We start from the raw sequence: 21883 nt of genomic DNA on the forward strand, positions 1-21883 counted from the left end.
CAGAGGCCAGGGCCATTCTTTCAGATCCTATGTTTGCTTCTGACGTGGATGGGAAGAGATTACATCCCCCAGGTCAAAGGAGGAATCTGGAGTTGGAAAGGGGGCTGAGAGGAGGCAGCCAGAGTTCTGTCACACCACAAGGGAATGCAAATTGCTCTGCCTCATCAATACATGGACGCATAGTGCCGATTTGACTATCGGCAGGAGTGGGGATGGGAGATCTCTGCAGCTGGTTCCTTGGGAACCGTAGGCTGAAATGTTTCCAGTTAACGTGAAGTTGTTAAAGACAAGGGTGCAACAAAGCCCAACATAGTCTTCAGGTGTGAGCTTCTAGGTGGGATACAGAAAATGCATTTAGTAGAGGACCACTAGGCATCATTTAAAGTGATAAAACCAAACTTTATTCAAAAGCAAAATGCTTAGCGAAGCAAACAGGCATGCAGTTACTACTTAATCAATGAGTGATCAGTCCACTGACAACAGCCTGATGATCCTGGAACCTAAGAGGACCCTTTGGACGTTAGTTGGAACTCCTTATTAACAAAATGACTCCTTTTATAATCCATCATCATACTACCTAACATTACACTTCCCCTTACCATAATTGTATTTTCTCCTCCTCCTTATTGGCTCTTTACATTACACGTTGTGTAAATGAACGTCTGACCCAATGTCCTTCCCATACTATCAATACAGACAGAATTATAAAAAACATTCACAATTCTCAAAAACACTCATTTAAAAACCCTGCTTGAAGCAGTTATAACCAAAACATAACGGCGCCGTAACCCTGGCTCACGTCCTTGCTAAATGCAGTTTTCCCATCTTACTGTCTCCAGCTTCTCTCTAACTCGCAACCTCCATTCCCCTGACTCCTCTACACTTCGGCTAATTTAGGCCCCAAATGTAACTACCACTAATTTCTTAATCTAAACCATCCTATAGGCTTGCACACTGTGTGTGGGTGGCCCTGATCTGTTTCCACTACTGCTGGTGGAAGCTGGGTCAGCTGCATAAGTGTGTGGCGGGGAAGGCTGCATTGAGGGCCACAGGGCAGCACCCTCAATCTGAGGCTCTCCTAGATAGGTGCTTCCCTGGCGCCAGGGCTCCTGGTCTTCCCTCACGTCACTGCTGACTCTTTGGTCCCTGCCAGCGGGGAGGGAGTTCTGCGGTTTGACGCTTTCATGTAGCCCATTCAGGATGCACCAGACAGTGGAACACGAGTCAAATCAGTGGGGTTTTGCCATCATCTTCAGTGGTCTTCGCCTCTAGGAAAGGCGGAGCTGCTTGTCCTAAACTGTCCCCTCTCCTAACATAAAACACAGGGCCTCCTTCCCTCTCTGTCAGTCTCAGCTGGCTGGACAGCACTGCAGGGAGAGGCCTCCATGCGCAAGAACCGCTCAAGAGAAGGAACAAAAGAGAGACGGGAAAGGAAGCTGGACCAGCAGGTTTTTCTAACTTCGCCCTGCAGGGATCTTGGCCTAGCCTAGAACAGCTGCACCAGATCAGCAGCCCCAGTCAGTGCAGTTCTCTCGGCTCACCAGGCTCGATTCTTCAGCAGCTGGCCCAGTCTGGTCTGGAGTTGGGCTGACATTCCCAGGGAAGGCAGTTCCTGAAGATCAGCTGGTGTTTTCCCTTTCTTTTGTAGCTGTCATAGGAGTGTCCCTCCTGGTTGGGGGGGGGGGGGGGGCTCTATTGGAATGTCCAGACAGATTACTCAGCATGTTTGTAAAGAGCCAAGCCTCATGGGTACGCATGAGTTCCCTGGGTCTTATACTCTTTTTGCACTAAGACTAGGGAGTGGAGAACTCATTTCACCAGATTTAGGAGCCACTTGTATATTGTGGGTCCTAGATTTAGGAGCCACTTGGAAATAGTGGGTTTTAGATTTGGGACAGAACCTGGAGTTTTGGGGGTTCCCTGAGATCTGGGCTGCTGTGTATTTCCTTATTTAATTCCCTGAGGCTGAGCAAGCTAATCTGTCCTTGAAGACACTGTTTGCACTGGCTCAGGAGGGAAAAACAACATTTGTTTCATTTCGTTTGAGGAAGCAATAGTTTAAGTAATGGGGCAAATGTTCTGCAAAACCCCAGATTTAGATGCATACCCAAGTAGAATCCGAGAGGTTTCCCAGAGCCCAGCACATCTTAGGGTCTCCCACTCCAAACTAAAGACGCTTCTTGTGACAGCCTCCACTGCAGTGCAGATCTGATCTGTGTGTGTGTGTGTTATGGACGGAGCCAGCACCAGAGGTGTGCATGAGATTTCCAGACAAACATGACAGGGCCCTGCCCTGAGGAGCCTGCAGTGTGCTGGGAAACTGAGTGCTGCAAGGAAGTTTTTCCTTTTATTTTCTCTCTCTGATCTGATCGTTGACAGGTTTCTCCCCAGGATGGTGAGGAGCAGCCCGGCGCTGTGTCTACTGGGGCCGAGGAGGCTCCCTGCGGGTGCTGCAAAGTTCCCATTGTTTTAACCCTCCCTTTTTGTTTCTCTGCCCCCAGGCGGCGGCACTGGCAGACAGAGCGAGAGGAGCGGGAATAGTATGTTGTTGTTTTTTCAGGGTATTTTTCCTTCCCCCTCTCTCCTGTTTTTTTTCCTTTGGAAATGGCTAGGGGGTTCAGGGCTGGGATTAATGTCTCCTGATCAATGCAGACTCTTCAGCCATACATCACAGCTGGGAAGGGGACGGGGCTCGTTCTGGTCCCTCTCAAACAACAGTAACGCCACAGTGATCCTGGGAGGGTACCACAGCACTCACCCTGCTTCACCACAAATTCATGTGTGTGCTGGGACTGGGACAGGGACCAAATCATGACCGTTTCCAAAGGCTGGCTGTGTCCCCACACTACTTACCCCTAGATCTTTTCGTCCACCCTTCCCATGTGTCTATGGATAGTGAGGCAACAGGGAACCCTAGATACAGACTACCTTTCATTATTGCTGTTCTATTGGGGTGAGTAGGGAAAGGGGTTTTTCTCACCCCCTGTTCAGAGCTAGGATTTGATCAGATAAGCCCTAGGGGAGCCAGAATTCAGCTACCAAACCCGGAGAATAAGCAGCTGTGAATAATGCACTGGTGCACTGTCCCATCTTCCCAATCCCTCCCTCCAGCTCAGCCAGTGATGCAGACATGAGCTTCCTATTACAGAACCATTGCCAGCACCATCTGGTACCTTGGCTTGGCACTGCCCCTTGTAGACCGCAGCAGTGTGTGGGCCAGTCAGATAGACTGAATAGCCCCTTGTACAGCCGCACGTTCTTGTTTCCCCGCTGGGGATGTTCCTTTGCATTTTGACTTCTTCTTTAAAATGCTCCATCTCCCACAGAGCCGCAGTCTAGAACATAAGAATGGCCACACTGGGTCAGACCAAAGGTCCATCTAGCCCCATATCCTGTCTTCCAACAGTGGCTGGTAGCAGATGCTTCAGAGGGAATGAACAGAATAGGCAATCATCAAGTGATCCATCCCGTCATCCAACCCCAGCACCCGGCAGTCAGAGGCTTAGGTCTGATTGTTGAGTCTTTCTTGTGCTGCTTTAACTGGCTAGGCGGTCTACTCTGGCTGGGGGGTGATTGGCTCTCACCGTCATGCAGGACCAGGGTGGGAGGCAGTACACAGTGGCACAGCAAACTGGCGCCTGTCTTCTTAGTTCTGCTCAGCGCCAGGGGCGAGCAGGGCAGCAACAGAAACTGACCACATCTCGGGAGTGCTCTGTGCTTGTCAAGTTCCCACTGCTGCTCTGCTTGCTGCTGGAGCCAGCTGGTAGGGGCTGTGGGCATGGCACATGAGGTAACGGAGGACCGTCCTGCTGTTTTCCCCCACTCTGGCACTCTTGGTCCTTGGTGCAGAGCCACCGTCTGCAGCCTTTGTCTTGAGAAAGCGTCTGGCCCTCGTGGTGTGTGTCTGGCTCACTTGGGATGATCCAGGAAGCTCCAGTGCCCAGTTGCTCATCCTCCTGCATGTGTGCCCTGGCTGGCTGGTGTGACTCCGGCTAATGCTGTGCTGCCGGTGTGGGGGCTACAGGAGGAGGGCTGCTGCCTGTAGCTAAGTGCACCTATGCAGGGAGAGGGCATCTTGTGCTTGTGCCAAATCCTGCGGCTTTTCTTGTGTTTGAATCTTGCATTTGGTGAGGCTGTGGGGTGAGCTGTTCCCAGATTAATTTATCTGCCTTTTTGCTAACAATGTGGGTGCTGGGCCCCACCTAGAAAGAGGCCCCATCTTTCCTGGCCAAGGTGCTGGCTGTGGGGAGGCGCAGACCCAGCTGTGGGTGCTGCCCAGGGAGATGCAGGCAGTTACTGGTCGCTCTTTGAGTCCACTCAGTGTAAGCAAGGCAGCAGAGATGGGGCAGACCTTTCACACCACCCGCTACCGGGTCCTAGAGCAAACCCGTCCAGAGAGACCCGACGGCTTCTCCCACCTCTTCCAGTTCTTCCTCCTTCTTTCTCAGCCAGCAGCAGGTACAGGCCTCATGGGAGATCTCCGGGGGGGTTCTCCCCAACCTGCTGTTTGAACCTTGATGTGAGGCTCACCTCCAATTCATGGAGCTGAGGGAGGAAACCCCGGCCAGACCCCTCCTCCTCCATGGCTGGCAGCAGCACCACCACAGTGAGCCTGGTAGGTTCCCGCTGTAACGTTGCTCCTTGCTAGCAAATATCTGGCGGCTTCATGTGGTGTGTGTTTGTGTCAGTCTGTCCCTGCACACACCAGTCTGATCATCTGGCCACCGGAGAGCGCCCTTCCCCCAGCGCAATCAGTGAGTCAGCCAGCGGGTGTCAGCTGAAGGGAAGGAGAAGGCCGGCTGCATGCCATAAGGAGGAGACCAGCCCGCATCTCTCAGGTAGGAGTGGGGAGCTCACAGCCCTGCAGGGCTCCCCACCCACGCAGCTGCCTGCATCACGGCGACATCACACCGCTGCAAACCTTCCCCGTCATCTGCCTGGCAACACGTTGCCCGCTGGCTCCCCCTGGTGGGTGCTGTATGTGTTTGTTTCCCTGTGCGCAGGATTATTAACTTCTCCAGTGAGTCATAGTTGCGCAGAAATCGAATCCTGGACGATGCAGATGGAGGAAAGGCCTGCCTGGTCCCATCTTGACTGGCTCTTGGGGACCAGGCAGGATCAGGCCCTACAGCAAGTTTTGCTAGAGCTTTGCCCAGCCTGGCGTTAAACGTCCTAGTTGCTGGGGCTGCCAACGCTCCGTGGGAGCCCAGCGTATCTCACTGTCGGGAAGTGTATCCCGAGTGTCATTCGAATAATCCTTTTGTTAATGTTGTGGCGTTACTCCTAGTTATGCCCCCCTGCATCTCCCTAAACAGACCCTCTCCTCCTCCTGCCACTCAATTCACACACTCTCTCATTGCCAAGCCAAGCTCGTCAGATATAGCCCTCCTTACTCTTTTCTCCACATTGGTCCCTCGCTGCCCTTTTCTGCACATCCTCAGTTTGTTGTCTTTCTGGTACCGAGGAGTCTGAACAGAACAGTCACCCAGCTACGGAGCCAGAGAAAGGAGCTAGCCCCTCCCTGCTCCAGGCCATAAGGCATGTGGAATTGAGGGGCCCAGAGCTCAGCGCAGGATCCCAGTTTGAGTCTCCCAGGGCAGTGCAGAGAGTGGCTCTCTCCTGTGGAGAGGTGTGTCTGCATATGCAGCCTCAGACCTGCAAGCATCTGTCTCATCAGTTCTTCGCTCTCATTTCTTTCCACACCCCTTGAAGCCTTTCTAATCACCCTTCACTCATGGCATTAATTCCTATGTAGGTATTAGCTGGGATGGAGGGAGAGCCAAGTTCTTCAGGAGCTGCTCTGCTCTTCTCCAGTCTCCTCTCAGGACACTTGGCAGGCAGCATGTATCATCCTAATTTCTTTAACTGGGTCACAGGTGTCTCTGGCCATAGGCCTTACCATGGAATCAGTAATGAGGACCGTTTGCTTTTTGGTCACTTGCTGGGCCCCTAACCTCCCTTGGGCTCTTCTCCATCTGATCCTCTGCCTGGTAGTGCCTGTTATGAGGATCCAGTTTGAATGGCTCCACATTTCCCTCTGTTCCTATTGCTGTCAGGTTTTCCCACTTCCTTCAATTCATCCCTCCTTTCCCCTTCCAGGATTTTAGCCTGCTGGGGCTCTCCCACTGTTTCTCTTCTCGGTGACTTCAGCTGCTCCTTTGCCCCACGGCTCCAACCTTGTCCAGAACAGCAACCAGCTTGTGGCCCATCTGTGGACAGCCATCTTGGTCTTTGCTCATAAAGAGAGGCCTTCTGTATGTCCCACATCAGCCAGCTTTGAACGCTTAGGCAGCAAGCTGCCCCAGAATCTGCCATAGCCAACTGCTATGTGATTCAGGGCCCGTGCCGCAGAGCTGAGGCCCAGCTGCCACAGCATACGCTGTATCCCAGCTGTTGTGTGCTCCTTGAAGCAGGTCTCTGCCTGCTGGAAGCTTTCGGGGCTTAGCCATCTCCAGGTCTCCCCTCTTCACTGCTAGAACTCTCTGAGTGTCCTGCCATTTATAACTCCCACCTCAGGTAATCACACGCTTCCCCTTTGCTTCCTCAGCAGCCTAACTCCCACTTTCTCAAGCTCCAAGTGCATGTTCAGGTCCCGCACTATGTTCTCTGGCCTCGTTTCCTTCTCAGCTGTGATGCTACTAATGCAAAGTGTTCCAGGATCCTGACCTCCATCATCACCACCTCCTCTGGGCAGAAATTACCTCCTCCCCTACTATTGCTCCATGAACAATTTGCTTAACCCAGATAAATGATGTGGAAAAGGGGTGAACAGAGAGGTGCCAACGTTTGCCAACTATACAAAATTACTCAAAATAGTTTAGTCCAAAGCTGACTGCAAAGTGGCAAAGTGATCTCACTAAACTCGGGGAGGGGGGCAAATAGCAGATGAAATTCAGTGTTGCTAAATGCAAAGTGATGCACATTGGAAAACCTAATTCCAACTATACATATAAAACGATGGGGTCTAAATTAGCTGCTACCACTCAAGAAAGAGATCTTGGAGTCATTGCGGATAGTTTTCTGAAAACATACACTCAATGTGCAGCTGAGTCAAAAAAGTTAAGTGTTAGGAACCATTAGGAAAGGGATAGATAATAAGATAGAAACTATAATAATGTCACTATATAAATCCATGGTACACCCACATCTTGAATGCTGCGTGCAGATCTGTATCTCAAAAAAGATACATTAGAATTTGAAATGGTACTGAGAAGGGCAAAAAAAACAATTAGGGGTATAGAACAGCTTCCACATGAGGAGAGATTAAAAAGACTGGCATGCTTCAGCTTGGAGATGACTGTGGGGGGATATGATGGAGGTCTATAAAATGATGACTGGTGTGGGAAAAGTGACTAAAAAAGTGTTGTTTACTCCTTCACATAACACGAGAACAAAGAATCACCCAATGAAATTAATAGACAGCAGGTTTAAAACAAACAAAAGGAAGTATTTCTTCACACAGCACACAGTCAACCTATGGAACTCCTTGCCAGGGGATGTTGTAAAGGCCAAACCAATAACTGGTTCAAAAAAGAATTAGATAAGTTCATGGAGTGTAGGTACATCAATGGCTATTAGCCAAAGATGATTAGGGACACAACCCCACTCCCTGGGTGTCCCTAAATCTCCAACTTCCAGAAGCATCTGGCAAGGGCCATTGTCAGAGATAGGATACTGGACTAGATGGACCATTGGTCTGACCTAGTATTGCCACTCTTATATTCTTATTAACCCAGCCCCCTACACACACCGTCTTCCCTCTGTTTTCCTAGCCCTTTGAGAAGGGATTTCCAGCCAGACTCTGCAGTACGGACCCAGCTGAGGCTATGGAGCAAGCTCTGCTGGGCCTGGCTTTGAGGAGCAGGAAAGGAACCTCAGCCAGATCTCTCCTTTCGCCTCCTCCTGTGTTTCCCAGCTCTAGGGTTTCCGATTTGAATGGGGGGCAAGCTGCTACTCCCACTGTGCACAAGCCCCCCTGCTCTTGAACCAGCTTGCAGAGCATGAGAGGGAGTCATGGTGGAGGTGTGCAGGCAGGATCAGAGAACAAGGGAAGAAACACTCCGGGTAAGGAGATGGGGAAATCATGGAGGAACAATTATGGAGTGACGCATGCAGTCTTCCATTCCCAGCTTCTCGTAGAGGTTTAGGGTAGCCCCGAGAGTGCCCCGTTAGGGACCTCAGTGCCTTTTTCTGAACCTTTTCCAGTTCCAGAGCTTTTTGAGATGGGGTGACCAGAACTGAACACAGTATTCAAGGTGTGGGCATACCATGGATTGATATAGTGGCACTATGATATTTTCTGTCTTATTATCTGTCTTTTTCCTAATAGTTCCTAACATACTGTTAGCCTTCTTGACTGCTGCTGTGCACTAAGCAGTGGTTTTCAGAGAACTGTCTACGGTGACTCCCACAATCTCTTTCTGGGAGAGTAACAGGTAACTTAGAACCCATCACTATATATGCAAAGTTGGGATTTTTTTTCCTACTGAGTGTTACTTTGCACTTATCAACTTTGAATTTCATCTGCCATTTGGAACGATCCTAGAAATGAAATACTTTATTATAATTTGCATTAATATATTTGCTACACGGTGTGTGTTTTTTACAAAAAAAGAAAAGAAAAAAGTAAGTATGTTAATTCACTCTCCCACCAACCCGCTTAGTCATCCAGAAGGACATAGGAATTGAACCATCCCAATGGTCCATCTTTTCCAGGATCCTATCTCTGACATCGTTCACTAACACCAAATGCCTCCGAAGAAGGACCAAGAACCCCTCGAATCTAGGGGATAATTTTAGACTAACCTCCCAGTATGGGAAGCCCTGGCAATTGATGATCAGCTGAAGTGTGTCTAGCCCTCAGACATTTCTATCCTAGCTAGTAACTGTGATTTATATTTATTCCTATAAATGTCCTTTCTTACTGTCTTTTAACCTTGCTTGGCTCTTGGCCTCAATAATATCCTGTGGCGTGCCATAGGGTACTGTTCACATTGTGTGGGGGTATCTCTTCCTTTCATCAGTTTTAAAGTTTGCCTCTTAATTTCATGGGGCACCTCCTTGCTGTTGGGTTATAAAAGGGAAAACGGGAGATCCCAACTGACCTACGTGCAACCATTGGTTATTGTGTGTCCCTTTATTGGGTCCCCTCTTATTCATCGCCTCTCTAAACTAAACAGTCCTAACCTCTCCTCCTGTGGCAGCCTCTGCAGGCCCCTCTTCACTGGTGGGTATGGCTGTAATCTACTGTGTCCTCACTCTCTCCTGTGCACTTGCACAGACTCTTCATGTTCTCTGATAATGTGCCTGGGCTGCTGCGGGTGTCTCCAGCCAGGCCTGGGAGTGAGGAGTTAGCAGGGAGAGTGGAAGGACAGGGAAGCTGCTCACACCTACTCCCCTTCTGTCAGTCCCTGTGAAGGCCGGCAGAGCTGGGTGTCTGTGAGGCTGGCCCTGTGCACTGCAGCACACCCCCGGTACTCCAGTGTGAACAGTGCTGTCTGAGCAGGGGCTTTCCACTAACTGCTGTCCTCTCTCTGCGGCTCTTCTCTCTCCATCTCGCCTGGGGCAAACTGACCTGAATTAACCTCTGACCTCCTGGGTGCTGCTTCCTGGCTGAGCTTCTCTCTTCTCCTTCGTTAACCCTTTGATTGTTTTCCCCCCACCCACCCTGTAATTTCAGTGTGGCATCCGCTCTGCACTCTGACAGCCACGACCGCTATGAGCGCCTCACCTCAGTCTCCAGCTCCGTGGACTTCGACCAGAGGGACAACGTGAGTAGGAGCAAAATCTAATCCAGTGGAAAAACCCCTTCCGTAGTTTAGCATCAGAGGAGCAATGTTTCCCTACTGCCCCCTTTTCCCGTCAGAAGCAACTTTGGTGAAATGGGATGGGTCTGGGTAGGCTGACAAATAGGAGGGTGGTTCCCAGGAGACATGCTCTCTGTCTAGGTGTGTGTCATGCCATGAGGAGCCCTGGCCTAGTTCCCGCTCCCTCTCCAGTCTATCTTGAGTTCCTCCTCTCCTGTTTGATTGCTGAGGTGTCCCCTGGGGACGTGACCCTGCACTGGGACAGCTGACTCCTGACCGAGCTCCTGTGCTAACTGGCGGCCCTTGGGGTCTGCACTGTCCCCATCGCTCACTGTAATGTAGCAAAATGGCTGCTTTGACCTCATGACTCAACTGGGAGGGTGACCAGCCAGTTGGTCGTGGTGTTGAGCCTGGCCCATGTCATATGCAGGCGAGTGACTGATGTGTCAGGAGAACCTGTGACCTATCACAGAAGGGCATATCTGGGATCCTACATGCCTGGGCATTTGTGGTCTGTGTGCCCTTTCAGCTTCGCTTTCGTGGCAGGGGGAACCACTTGTCCTGGGGAAACCAGGGAAGAGGAGCCTTATATTGCCTGGGGAGAAGAGAGCAGTGGGGCTAGTCTACTTGGGGCCTACCAAGGGGGAGTATGGCTGAGAGAACCCTCATTAACCTGGGGCTCCCATTGTCTCTTTGCACAGGGCTTCTGCTCCTGGCTGACCGCCATCTTCAGGATAAAGTAAGTGGCCCTTGAATCCAAGTGTTGGTTCTAGAGCTTAGCCACTTCCAGGGCCCAGAGGCCAGTGGGAGCAGTGGGGGACCTGGCGCTGTGGGGCTCTAGGGTGTTGCTCGTTGTAGCACCTGGAAGCCCCACGCGGGCTCAAACCCCCCTTGCGGTAGGTGCTGTACGAGCATGCAGTAGGAGACGGCCCCTGCCCCACAGAGCTTATGGGCCAGCTAGAAAAGGCAGACAAAGGACGGACTGCTCTGTTTTACAGCTGAGGAACTGGGGCACAAAGAGACTAAGGGAAGGTCTATGCAGGCATGCTTCCCACTGCGGCTAGACGGATGCACGAGCTGTGGTTGAGCTAGTGCCTAAAAACAGCGGTGTGGCTGCAACAGCACTGGCAGCGGCTTGGGCCCGCCACCCCAGTGCAAGCCCACCGGGCCCCTGGGAACGCACCTGTGCCGCTAGCCCGCTGCGGTCGCCCTGCTGGTTCGTAACACGCTCGCCGGAGCCGAGTTAGCACCCCTCTGGGACCTGCGCTGAGGGTTACGCCTGCCAACGGCTGTCTCGATGGGCCTGAGTGACTTGCCCAGGTTGCCCAGTGAGCCTGTGGCGCAGCAGGGGATTCAGCCCAGATCTCCCAGTGCCCAAGCACAAACCCTTTCCCTCCGCCCACCGAGCCCCTGCTCGGAGGCGATACCCCCTTTCTTGCTTCATTCTGGTCCCTGCTGCGCCCGTTGCTCTCAAGGCGGGGTCCAGTGCCAGTGAAGGTCAGGAGAACCTACCAGGGCCTCAAGAAGAGGGTGCCCCAAAGCTCTTCTCTGGTGTTTTCCATCCTTAGCTCTTAAAGTCTGTGCGGTCGGCGCCATTACCCCCTCTGGCAGATGGGGAACCCACGGGGGTTACAGTGACAGTGGATTGCATGGGCACAGTTGCCTGACAGGCTGCCACGAGTGAGCATCCCTATCCTGCAGGGGCTGGGAGCACTGGGGTGCAGTTGCAGCAGATGGATGTTGGCTAGTGGATTCGTATTTGGGCTAGTGCAAGGCCAGACTGCAAGGTGCTGAGGTCCCTAACTGGCCACTCCCTGGGCTAGGACTGAGGGCTCTGCAGCTCCTCTAAGCGATGGCGTCATTAGAACTCCTTTAGCCCTGGTGTTAGGGCCTAGTGCTCTGGGTGCTTAAGGTGCTGGGCACCGAAGGGCTCTTGGGATTTGGCCCTGTACCCTTATTAGGTGATGCCTCACCGCCTTTGTGTCCTTGCCAGGGACGATGAGATCCGGGATAAGTGCGGGGCCGATGCAGTCCATTATCTCTCCTTCCAGCGGCACATCATAGGGCTGCTGGTGGCCGTGGGCGTGCTCTCCGTTGGCATCGTGCTGCCTGTGAACTTCTCAGGGGACCTGCTAGGTGAGTGGCGGGGGGGCTATTGCTGGCCCTGTTGCGTTCCCACCTTTTGAAAGGAATTAGCCAGCCCTGCTCACAGCAGCCTAGCAAGAGTCCTTGCAGAGGGGGGCCAGTCAGGACATGGGCTCTTGAGGTGAGGGAGCATCCCTTCCTGCCCTGGCGCTGCAGTGGCAGCTGGGAGCGCCCGCTGGCAGGGAAGCTGTTGCTGGGGGGGGCTTCACTCTCAGTGGGGAGGGGAGTTCTGCTGAGCCCTCACCACCTTGCAACTCAGCCAGGAAAACTGGAGCTCAAACTTAACCTTTGACCCTTCAGTGTTTCACGTGGATTGCAGGGTGATTCTATTTTCAGAGGCATTGCAGGGATGATTCCCAGAGCAACCCTGTCCTGCTCCATGACGTCCCAGCCCAGACAGCCCAAACCACAACCCTCTGGATTGAATTAAAGGTGTCTGTCTGTCGCTCTCTCCCCAGAGAACAACCCCTACAGCTTTGGGAGAACAACGATCGCTAACCTGAATTCTGGGTACGTTGAGGAGGGGGCGGAGTGGGGCCCTTGGAGAGTATCAGGTGGAGCCACAGGGGGTGCTACCCCAGGAAGGCCTGGGAGGCTGCTTTGCTGCCTCCTCTGTCCCCTGCTGCTGCTGCTGTCCCAGCTCATTCGCTCTGCAGAGCCAGGTCCCAGCCGTGGTCTCCAGAACAAAAACCTGGGAGCAGCCTCTGGGATGCCACCACTGAGCCCTGTGCTAAGTAGCAGCCCTTCAGCATGCATGCACCATGCCAGCCAGTTGGACTGTCCCCAGGTGCAGTGCCCTTGGCTGCTAGCCTGGCCCTGGAGGGAGTGGGGTAGCCCACATTGGCTGACTGGCCAGGCACCAGGTGGGGGTGGGTTCATGGCACCGACCGGGTGGCCTCAGCTGAGTGGTGTCTCTCTGATGACAGAAATAACCTGCTGTGGTTGCACACGTCCTTTGCCTTCCTGTACCTGTTGCTGACGGTGTACAGCATGCGTCGGCACACCTCCAAGATGCGCTACAAAGAGGATGACCTGGTAAGACTGGCTCCTCCAGCCTCCCTTTCTCAGCTCTTCCAGCCTCCCTCTCTCTGCTGCCCCAGCCATGCCTCCCGTTCATGCTGGGGGTGACTCCCCGTGCAGGGTTCTTGCCCGCACCTCACCCCTGATGCAACTGTAACAGTCCCAGGGTCTCCAGGGCCCCCACTGGGTGAGTTGAGCTGCAGCAGTGAGCGTGCGATCTCCTGTCCCTTCCCACTAGGCACCGCCTCTGCTAGGTACATTCTAGGTTCCCCCACTGAAAGCCACCTCGCCGCCTATGGTTAATGCCCCCACCCCATCTCTGCTCAGCAGCTGTTGTATCACCGTCTCGCCAGGACACAACTGGAGCTGGAGCAAATGTTGGCTGCGTGGCGGGTTGCCCCCATGCCAGCTGGTGGGGGATGGGAGACAACCTGCTAAATGTGTAGCCCTGGGCACCGCCGGGAAAATGTGAGCCACTCCCCTGACATTAACCCTAACCTGGCGTCACCCCTTGGCCACAGCCTGGTGTCCTGTGCTGCCCTAGTTTGGGTTCCCATACTGCCCTCACTTCCCCCTGCCCCTTTGTCTCTTCCAGGTGAAGCGAACTCTCTTCATTAATGGGATCTCAAAATATGCTGAGTCGGAGAAGATCAAGAAGCATTTTGAGTGAGTCTGTGCATGCGTGCTGGGTCCCAGCTTCAGCTACCTTTTTTCCTCTGCAGAAAATTTCAACTTTTTGGCAAAAAATTGAAAACTATAAAAATTTAATAAATTTTAAAACAAGTATCGTCACCACACTGTTTCATCGGAGTTGTAGTTCAAGTGCCTCGTGCCTGCAGTCTATTCTGTGGGCTGGACTACATCTCCCATGATGCACCAAGTGCCACAGTGCATCATGAGTGATGTAGTCCAGCAGGGGAGCCTGGTTTGTAGAGGAGGATGTGGACATAAGGCACCAAAACTACAACTCCCATGAGGCACTATGGTGGCATTTCTGAATTGAGTGGTTTTGGTTTTCAGATGTTTGGGGTTTTTTGTCAAAAAATCAATATAGAAAGCAGCTCTAGTCCCAGCCCTCAGGGGAGGGGGAACGCTGAACCCTTCAGCACCAACCCTGTCCCTATAGAAATCTCCCTGGACACGACCAAACCAAGGGATGTCAGGGGAGACGGAGTGGGGGGGGCGGTGGCCGAGGTACATCCAGACCCTCTCCAACAGTAGAGGACTCTCCCCTCCACCACCTGTTTTTAGAAGCCCCATAATGAGACCCTGGTTCTTCCAGGGGGAAAGGACTGAAGAGGAGCCCAAGAACACTGCTTTCCAAGCAGGCACTCTCCTCCCCACCATGTTCCCCCATAAGAGCAGAGTGCATGGGCGATATCCTCCCCCCGCACCCAGCACAGCTTTAGCAGAATTTCCTGATGATTGGGACTAGGCCTGAGGATGGAGTCTGGGTTCCCACCCACCCGCAGCAATCCCACTGGCTGCTGGAGGGTTTGTTCGAGCTGCTGCTTTCCACCTCATCGCTAATGAGCCGGGGGTTGTTTCCTATCCACAGGGAGGCATATGCCAACTGCACTGTGCTGGAGGCGCGTCCCTGCTACAACGTGGCCAGGCTGATGTTCCTTGATACAGAGAGGTAAAGTCTGGGGCAGGTATGGATGGAGGGCCCCCAACAAGCCTAGGCCAGGAGTGTTGCACAGAGCACAAGAGATGCAGCTGGGGTGAGACTCAGCAACAGGAGGGTTACAGAGAACAGGTCACCAAAAAAATGCATGGGATGGTCTCGGGCTAGTCCTTATGTAGGCCCTGTCTGCACCACTAAACAGCAAAGGAATTGGGGACTATTTAGCTCAGGAGATAGGGTCTGCTTGAGGGGCCCAGGGCTGGGATAGCAGGGGGGCTGCAGGTCAGGGTTAGAGGGGCACTGGCAGAGCTGTGTGAGGGGAGCCCACGGCTGGGATAGCAGGGGGGCTGCAGGTCAGGGTGAGGGGTACAGGCAGAGCTGTGTGAGGGGAGCCCAGGGCTGGGATAGCAGGGGGTGCAGGTCATGGCAAGGGGGGTATGGGCAGAGCAGTGTGTGGGGAGCCTCAGACTTTGAGGAGACATTAAGCATTGGTGTTGGGTGCATGGCAGAGTGGAGTAGGGCAGAGTTGAATTATCTGGGCTGCTCTGGGGTTATCAATCTGCTTGTATGGCCCCCACCACAACCACAGTGTCTGAACTCTGCAGATCATAACGGATTTGACTTTTAGCCCCGCTGTGAGCCCGGGAAGGATCAGAACTGAGGCACAGGGGCAGTGACTTGCTGCAGTCACGCAGTGAGCCTGGGATTCTCCCACGCCCTGGCGTGGAGCCTTAAGCGTCTGTGGTGCCACCTTTGAGCTGTGCTTCCACCCGGCGTGGGAGGAGAGTTAGTTACACGCTCCTAGGGGCCCTGGTTACTCACCCTGGGGTAATGAAATCCCAGTAGCCTCCGCTTCAGCTGAGTGGGAACCTTCTTTAAAAAAGTACATATTTGAGATTCACATGCGCAGATCGAGCCCCCGTGCTCTCTACCACCACCCTCCCTACATTCTCACCCGCTCTCCCTGCTTGCTGCCCCTGTGGTGGTCGCAGCCAGGGGAAGGGCCTGTCTGAGCCTCTTCTTCCCTTCCCGCCACTTCCGCTTGCAGGAAGAAAGCAGAACGTGGGAAAATCTATTTCACCAACCTGAAGACCAAGGAGAACGCCTCGTCGATGATCAACCCCAAGCCCTGCGGCCACCTGTGCTGCTGCGTCATCAAGGGCTGTGAGGAGGTGCGGGGGCAGGGGGCGGAAGGGCACTAGGCAGTAGCATGGGTGGCGTGGGGGGCGCTGGGAGACCGCCGCCATGCCGCTCCCAGCTCCTGCCAGCCCCCACGTAGAGGAGGGCTCAGCCCAAATCCTGGCACACCAGCCTGTTGCTGTCCCTTTGTCTGCCCTTAGCGTCTCCGGGGCCCTCCAAGGAGAGAGAACTCGTTTTTCTCCGTTGTTGTTACTGTTCCTGCTGCCCCCCACTAAACAGCCCCCTGCCCCAGCTCCCACCCATTTGCCTCGTTAACTCTGATTCTTTCAATCCTAACACCAAGTGGCACTGATGCACCAAGCGGCTGGTCCGGATTAGCCTGGCTGTGCCCCCCACCGCTGGCTGTAGCGCACGGGGAGGAGAGTGTCACTGTGCCCTCTGGAGGCATGCCCGGCCTGGGGCCCGAGGGGGCAGCAGCATGGTGGGGTTGCGTGGCTCTTGGCTTTGACCCACATCCGTGTGTCCAGGTGGAGGCCATCGAGTATTACACCAAGCTGGAGGAGAAGCTCAAGGATGACTACAAGCGGGAGAAGGAGAAGGTGAACGAGAAGCCTCTGGGGATGGCCTTCGTCACTTTCCACAACGAGACTATTACGGCCATGTGAGTGCAAGGGGCCCGCCATGGGACCAGGGAGGGGACGGGAGGGAGAGTCGCTGTCATTTCCAGGCAGGCGTGTGAGCGGCTAGAAAATAATGCCCAGGTGCCCCTCCCGATAGCTGGGGGCTCAGCCTCCCTGATCTCCCCTTCTGGGGATGCCTCACACTCTCCCCCTCTTCCTCTTGCCTCCAGCATCCTCAAAGACTTCAACGTATGCAAGTGCCAGGGCTGCGCGTGCCGCGGGGAGCCTCGGGCCTCCTCCTGCAGCGAGTCCCTCCATATCTCCAACTGGACCGTCACCTACGCCCCCGACCCACAGAACATTTACTGGTGAGCAGGCCGCGTCTCCTGCCGGGCCGGTCTGGGCAGCAGCAGGGATATGGGGGCACGGACAGCCTGGTAAAGGGAAGGAACCATCAGGGCCATGGGCCTAGCCCAGGAGTGCCCTTGGCAGCTCAGGAGCTCAGAAGAGGGAGTATCCCCATCGACAGGCCCACACAGCTGGCTGGAGGGGTTAGCTTCCACTGAAACATCTGGGTGCAGGGTCACAGCCTGGCTGGGCCGTGGGTCTGACTCTGTATGGGGAGCAGTGGGATCTGGGTGCCTCTAAAGGGGGTTCAGGCACTTGAAGAGTAACATCCTAGACTCTGCCCAGCACAGACCAATGTCTCTGGCGCCTCTCTGCCTCCCCCTGTGGTCCTCTCCTGACTGGCTTCTGCACCCTGTCTCCCCCCAGGGAACACCTCTCCATCCGGGGTTTCATCTGGTGGATCCGCTGCCTGGTTATCAACGTCGTCCTCTTCCTCCTCCTCTTCTTCCTCACCACTCCCGCCATCATCATCACCACCATGGATAAGTTCAACGTCACCAAGCCCGTGGAGTATCTGAACGTAAGGCCTGCCAGGGGGACAGGGGCAGGAATGAGGAGCCCTCCCCTTCCTCCCGTCCCATGGAACAGCCCTGGGAAGGTGGGGGTGGGTCACGAATGTGCACTGGTCCCTCCACCTCACATATCCAGACAGACTAGGCCTGACCCCATCAGGCCGAGCAAGGTCCCTACTGGTCTCAAGTGCTCCTGTGTGGGGAGGGGAGGGCCTTGTCTACATCACTGCTGTGTGGGCACCGCTCTGCTCTGTGAGGGCAGAAAGCAGCCAGACTCCCTGCCCTGTCCTGAGCTGCGGCACCACAGAGCCTGTTGGAGTAGAACAGAGAGCATGTGTTGTTGGAGCCAGAGCATCCAAGGTGGCTGCATTTGCAGAGGAGATGTGAGCGGCCAAGGATTCTGCCTGCGACCCTATGAGAGGCCTTGAGGATCCCTCTCTTGTCAGAACCTGGGCAAACAGGCAATCTGCACTCTCCCAAGGGACTGCCGGGCTCTTCGGCCAGCAGCCAGCACTCAGTTTTGTATGCATGGCAAGTGGGAGGAAATCCTGGCTCTCCCTACCATAACAGAGACCAAGAAAACACTCCACTGATGTGCTGAGGGACCAAAGTGTTATGAGAGCAAAGGAGAGCTATAGGGGATACACTGACTGCATTAGGCTGCCTCTACACTTGGGAAAAACCCCAGCCCGACAATTGGAGTAGCTGCACCCTTGCATGGAGACCAATGAGTCCCAGGGCAGAGCTTGGGCTGGTGCCTCATTCCCCGCCCTATACAACTCCCAGACTCTTCCTTCTCACCAGGGGATAAGGCAGAGGTGCTGCGGGTTCCCATCCAGGATTCCCAAGTTGAGGAAAGTGCCCCTATGGATACAGCCCCCAAAGGGGCGGAGTCATGCTCAGCTCTGCTGGCAGCTCTTGTCCTCTGCCACTGGCGATGCAGCAGGTTAGCTTGCTGCCCTCCCCCACGTGCCCAGCCTCTGGATTTGCATTGACTGCAATGAACAGTGTGTTCTTTGCCTTCCCAGAACCCCATCATCACCCAGTTCTTCCCCACCCTGCTGCTGTGGTGCTTCTCTGCTCTGCTGCCAACCATCGTGTATTACTCCGCCTTCTTCGAAGCTCACTGGACCAGGTGAGGACAGCCAGCGCCTGCACAAGAGCAAGGCCTGCTTGTCCTATTCCTCCCATCTAAGATCCGCCTGTAATTTCATTTCCTGGCGTAAACTGTGGGGGTAGTGTGCTTTGCAGCTGTTAATCAGGTGCTGGACCCCATCTCAGAGGTAGCTGCACTTCAGTGACTGGATGAACTGATTGCAATATGCACAGTCTGTTAAGCTCTATGGGCTCCAGATGGCTGGCAGGCATTACGTTTGTATGTGTATGATTGTTATTATGTATTTATGAGCCGAGATATTTGCTGTGTCGGACCCTGCTGCCCTGATCGCATGTTGTTAGGTCACATGGCTCAGCCTGTTTGAGCTGAGATTGCGGCAGGCCTGCAATCAGTATGTCTAGTGGTCTGAGCATAGAGCTGGCACCCTGGAAATCCAGAGTTCTAATCCCAGCTGGGTGTGACCTTGGGCAAGTCCTATCCCTTCCCTGAGCCTCACTTTCCTCATCTCTCCAAATCGGAGAATGAGCCCAGCCCCCATGCTGGAGATCTGTGATGGTGCGTTAGGCCTGGGTTTACACTAGAAGTGTGTGCCAGTAGTCCAGTGTTAGCTAGGGGTGATGATTCTGTACCAACAAAAGTGTGAAATAAGGTGAACGGTTATAAGCTATACAAACAAAAGGACTTTTTAGCCAGCATAAGATGTGTCTGCCATAGGGGAGAGCTTTACCATTCCAGCTATACCAGCAAATCTTTTCTGCCATAGGGGAGAGCTTACCATTCCAGCAAATCTTTTCTAGGCCTCAGTGACTGTAAAGCACCAGGCATGATGCTGTCTGCATTCACTCCTGTGGCTGATTCAGGAGGAGCCCCTGGAGGGTTGGGAGTGCTGGGGCTGAAAGGAGTATACTAGGTGAGGGGAAGGATGATTCAGTGGTTAGAGTGCCTGTCTGGGGTTTAGGGGACCATGATCAATTCCCTGTTCTGTTACAGATTTCCTGTGTGACCTTGGGCAAGTCTGTCCCCATCTGTAGCATGGGGATAAGAGCACTGCCGAGGATAAAGACATTGCAGATTGTGAGCCCTCAAATATTCCAGCAATCCCCCATTTATCTATCTGTTGTACTCATTTGTCCTTCACTCGTCCTGGGACAGTCTTTTTATACAGTGCCTAGCGCAGCCGGGGGCTGGTCCATGATGGGCTCCTAGATGCTACCAGAATACAAATAATTAATAATAGACAAGTACAATGGACAGATCGGTACCAAAGGGGCCTAGAGGGTGCATTGTAAGTCATTACGATGGATCGATAGATGGGTGTGGTCCCCCACTGTGGGGCTCCCCGTCCACTTGCTAATGGCCTCCTCTGTGCCCACAGGTCTGGAGAGAACAGGACTACCATGCACAAGTGCTACACCTTCCTCATCTTCATGGTCTTGCTGCTGCCTTCGCTGGGCCTGAGCAGGTGGGAAGCGAAGGCAGGTCTGGAGACCCAGCGCCACATGATGCACTGGGCTGCGGATGCCCTTAGCCCAGTGCCTTGTCCTGTATAATGGAGGAGAGACTGCCCTCGCGCCCATTTGGCGCCTCTATAACTGCAAATAGGGAATTGTTCCCCTTGAGCTTGGGATGGTGGCAGTTGCCCGAGAGCTACAGGGTTGGCCCTTTTAGCTCTGTGCAAGCTGGTTAATTTCTCTCCACTTGCACAGGGCTTAGATCCTGCTCAGTTGACCCCTTCCAACAAACCTATTAAATAAGCCCATTTGTACGAAACCAGCCAATTCCCCATTGTAGCCAGGTGGGGGCAGGATGCAGCCAGCCTCCCCACATGTTGTAATGAAGTGTCACCCGTTCAGCCTTCCTCCTGGACCCACTTCCCAAATCCTCAGGCCAATGTTCCATGGCAACACTCACAAAGCCACCCCAAATGGTTTCCCACCGGCTGTCTGCTGCTAGGACAGGTCCTCTGCTCTGGAGGCCTCAGAGCCCAGGCTGCACTGACGTGAAGAGGGAATGGGGGAGAGTGCAAAGTGCTACAAGAGTAAGGGAAATTCTCCAGGAGTATCTTGAAAATAGCTGATGCTGTATCTGAATCTCCACTGATATGGGCTGAGTAGCTGTGACCCCATTAATTATATTTGGCTCCCACTTTAAAAGGATCCCCTTGGTTTAAAAATAAGCACACTTCTGACTGAGAATCTTTTACTGGCTATTTGCACAAGCAATGCTTCAGGGTCAAACTGCGCTCCGCAAATGAGCACATGCAAGTCCGTAGGCTGCAGAATTTGGGCCTAAACCTAACAGAATTAAAAGAGAGAACAAGGATTTCTTTCGGCTTGTTTATTCTGTGTGTTTGAGGGCAGGTTGGTTCAGATCCTCAAAGGGATTAAGGCACCTAACTTCCACTGATCTTAGGATCTGGGCCTTTGGAGTTGGTCAGTTTCACTGTTTGCCTTGCATAGGCAGGGTTCACCTGTTTGTTTGTGTGGCTCTTTCATCCAGCAGAGAGAAAAATGTTTTAAAAAACAGGAAAAATATGATGCAGGGAGAGGGGCGGGGAGCCTGAGACTACCTTGAAATCAAAGGTATTTTAATTAATTAGATTTCAAGGTCAATGGATACACAAGCCACTGACGTGTCAGGAGGCAGGAAGATCAGAGCTGCAGCCAGAGACAGCAAACCATTCCCACAGCTATTGTTAGGGCAAGTTCTGTATGTTTTCTTTTCTGGGGGTGGGGGTGTAAATATTTGCACTAAAAAGAGCTGTAGAAATTGTCTGCCGTTCTGATCTTCCAGTCTTGATATGAATCCTCAGACTGACAATGTCACTGCGTCCTTATTTCATCTTTAATTTTCATGTATATAATATAATGTCAAATGTTTTAGTCTTTTTTTTTATATTGGTTCAAGTGAGTGGAAACTACTTCCTATTGTAGTGCCGTTTTCCTTTAAAGCATCCATTTAAGGCCCCATCATAACTCCCCACCGGGTCAGCAGAGAATTGCAGCAGATGTTGCTGCTAACTCCCCTGCAGAATTGAGTGAGGAAGTACAGGTACAACGATGCGCATGGGATGGACGGCAGAGACAGACAGCCCAGCACAGTCTGAGCCCTCTTTCCCAGTAGTCGCACCATATACTAAAGATTTCCTCCTCTATACATTCTGTCCTAAAGACTAGAAAGGGGAGGACAGCAGCACGCTCTCACATATACACGTGTCTGAGAGCATCCGTGTTCCAAGATTACTGTGTTTTCGCAGTAGCTGTTGATCCAGCTCCTGAGATGGGTCGTGACCACGTGTGCGTACAGCTTGTGCTCCTTGATCTCCAAACGTTTATATACTCACACAAGACTCTTTGTTTTTAATTGTTCTCCCTAGTCTGGATGTGTTTTTCCGCTGGCTGTTTGACAAAAAATTCCTGGCTGAGGCCGCAGTGCGATTTGAGTAAGTGGTATCTGAAACCAGGGGGCGGGGAAAGCCTCTCTTTGTA

General features: G+C 53.2%; 1 protein-coding gene across 3 annotated transcripts in view; it reads left to right on the forward strand.

The window, feature by feature from the left end:
* Window positions 1–21883, forward strand: part of TMEM63B (transmembrane protein 63B) — an 88156-nt gene that overhangs the window by 55841 nt on the left and 10432 nt on the right. For 2 of the 3 annotated variants that reach the window (XM_048843535.2, XM_048843534.2), the window contains exons 4-18: window positions 2502–2540; window positions 9680–9770; window positions 10508–10545; window positions 11800–11942; window positions 12410–12461; window positions 12878–12986; window positions 13567–13637; window positions 14530–14610; window positions 15647–15770; window positions 16266–16399; window positions 16589–16726; window positions 17133–17286; window positions 18307–18413; window positions 19771–19857; window positions 21772–21837. In XM_048843535.2, coding sequence (XP_048699492.2) covers window positions 2502–2540; window positions 9680–9770; window positions 10508–10545; window positions 11800–11942; window positions 12410–12461; window positions 12878–12986; window positions 13567–13637; window positions 14530–14610; window positions 15647–15770; window positions 16266–16399; window positions 16589–16726; window positions 17133–17286; window positions 18307–18413; window positions 19771–19857; window positions 21772–21837 — 1434 coding nt within the window. The remainder of the gene's footprint in view (window positions 1–2501; window positions 2541–9679; window positions 9771–10507; window positions 10546–11799; window positions 11943–12409; window positions 12462–12877; window positions 12987–13566; window positions 13638–14529; window positions 14611–15646; window positions 15771–16265; window positions 16400–16588; window positions 16727–17132; window positions 17287–18306; window positions 18414–19770; window positions 19858–21771; window positions 21838–21883) is intronic. The other variant, XM_075127020.1, reaches the window with a different exon arrangement.

This window comes from Caretta caretta, chromosome 3 (assembly GCF_965140235.1).
Source record: "Caretta caretta isolate rCarCar2 chromosome 3, rCarCar1.hap1, whole genome shotgun sequence".
Classification (NCBI taxonomy): domain Eukaryota; kingdom Metazoa; phylum Chordata; order Testudines; family Cheloniidae; genus Caretta; species Caretta caretta.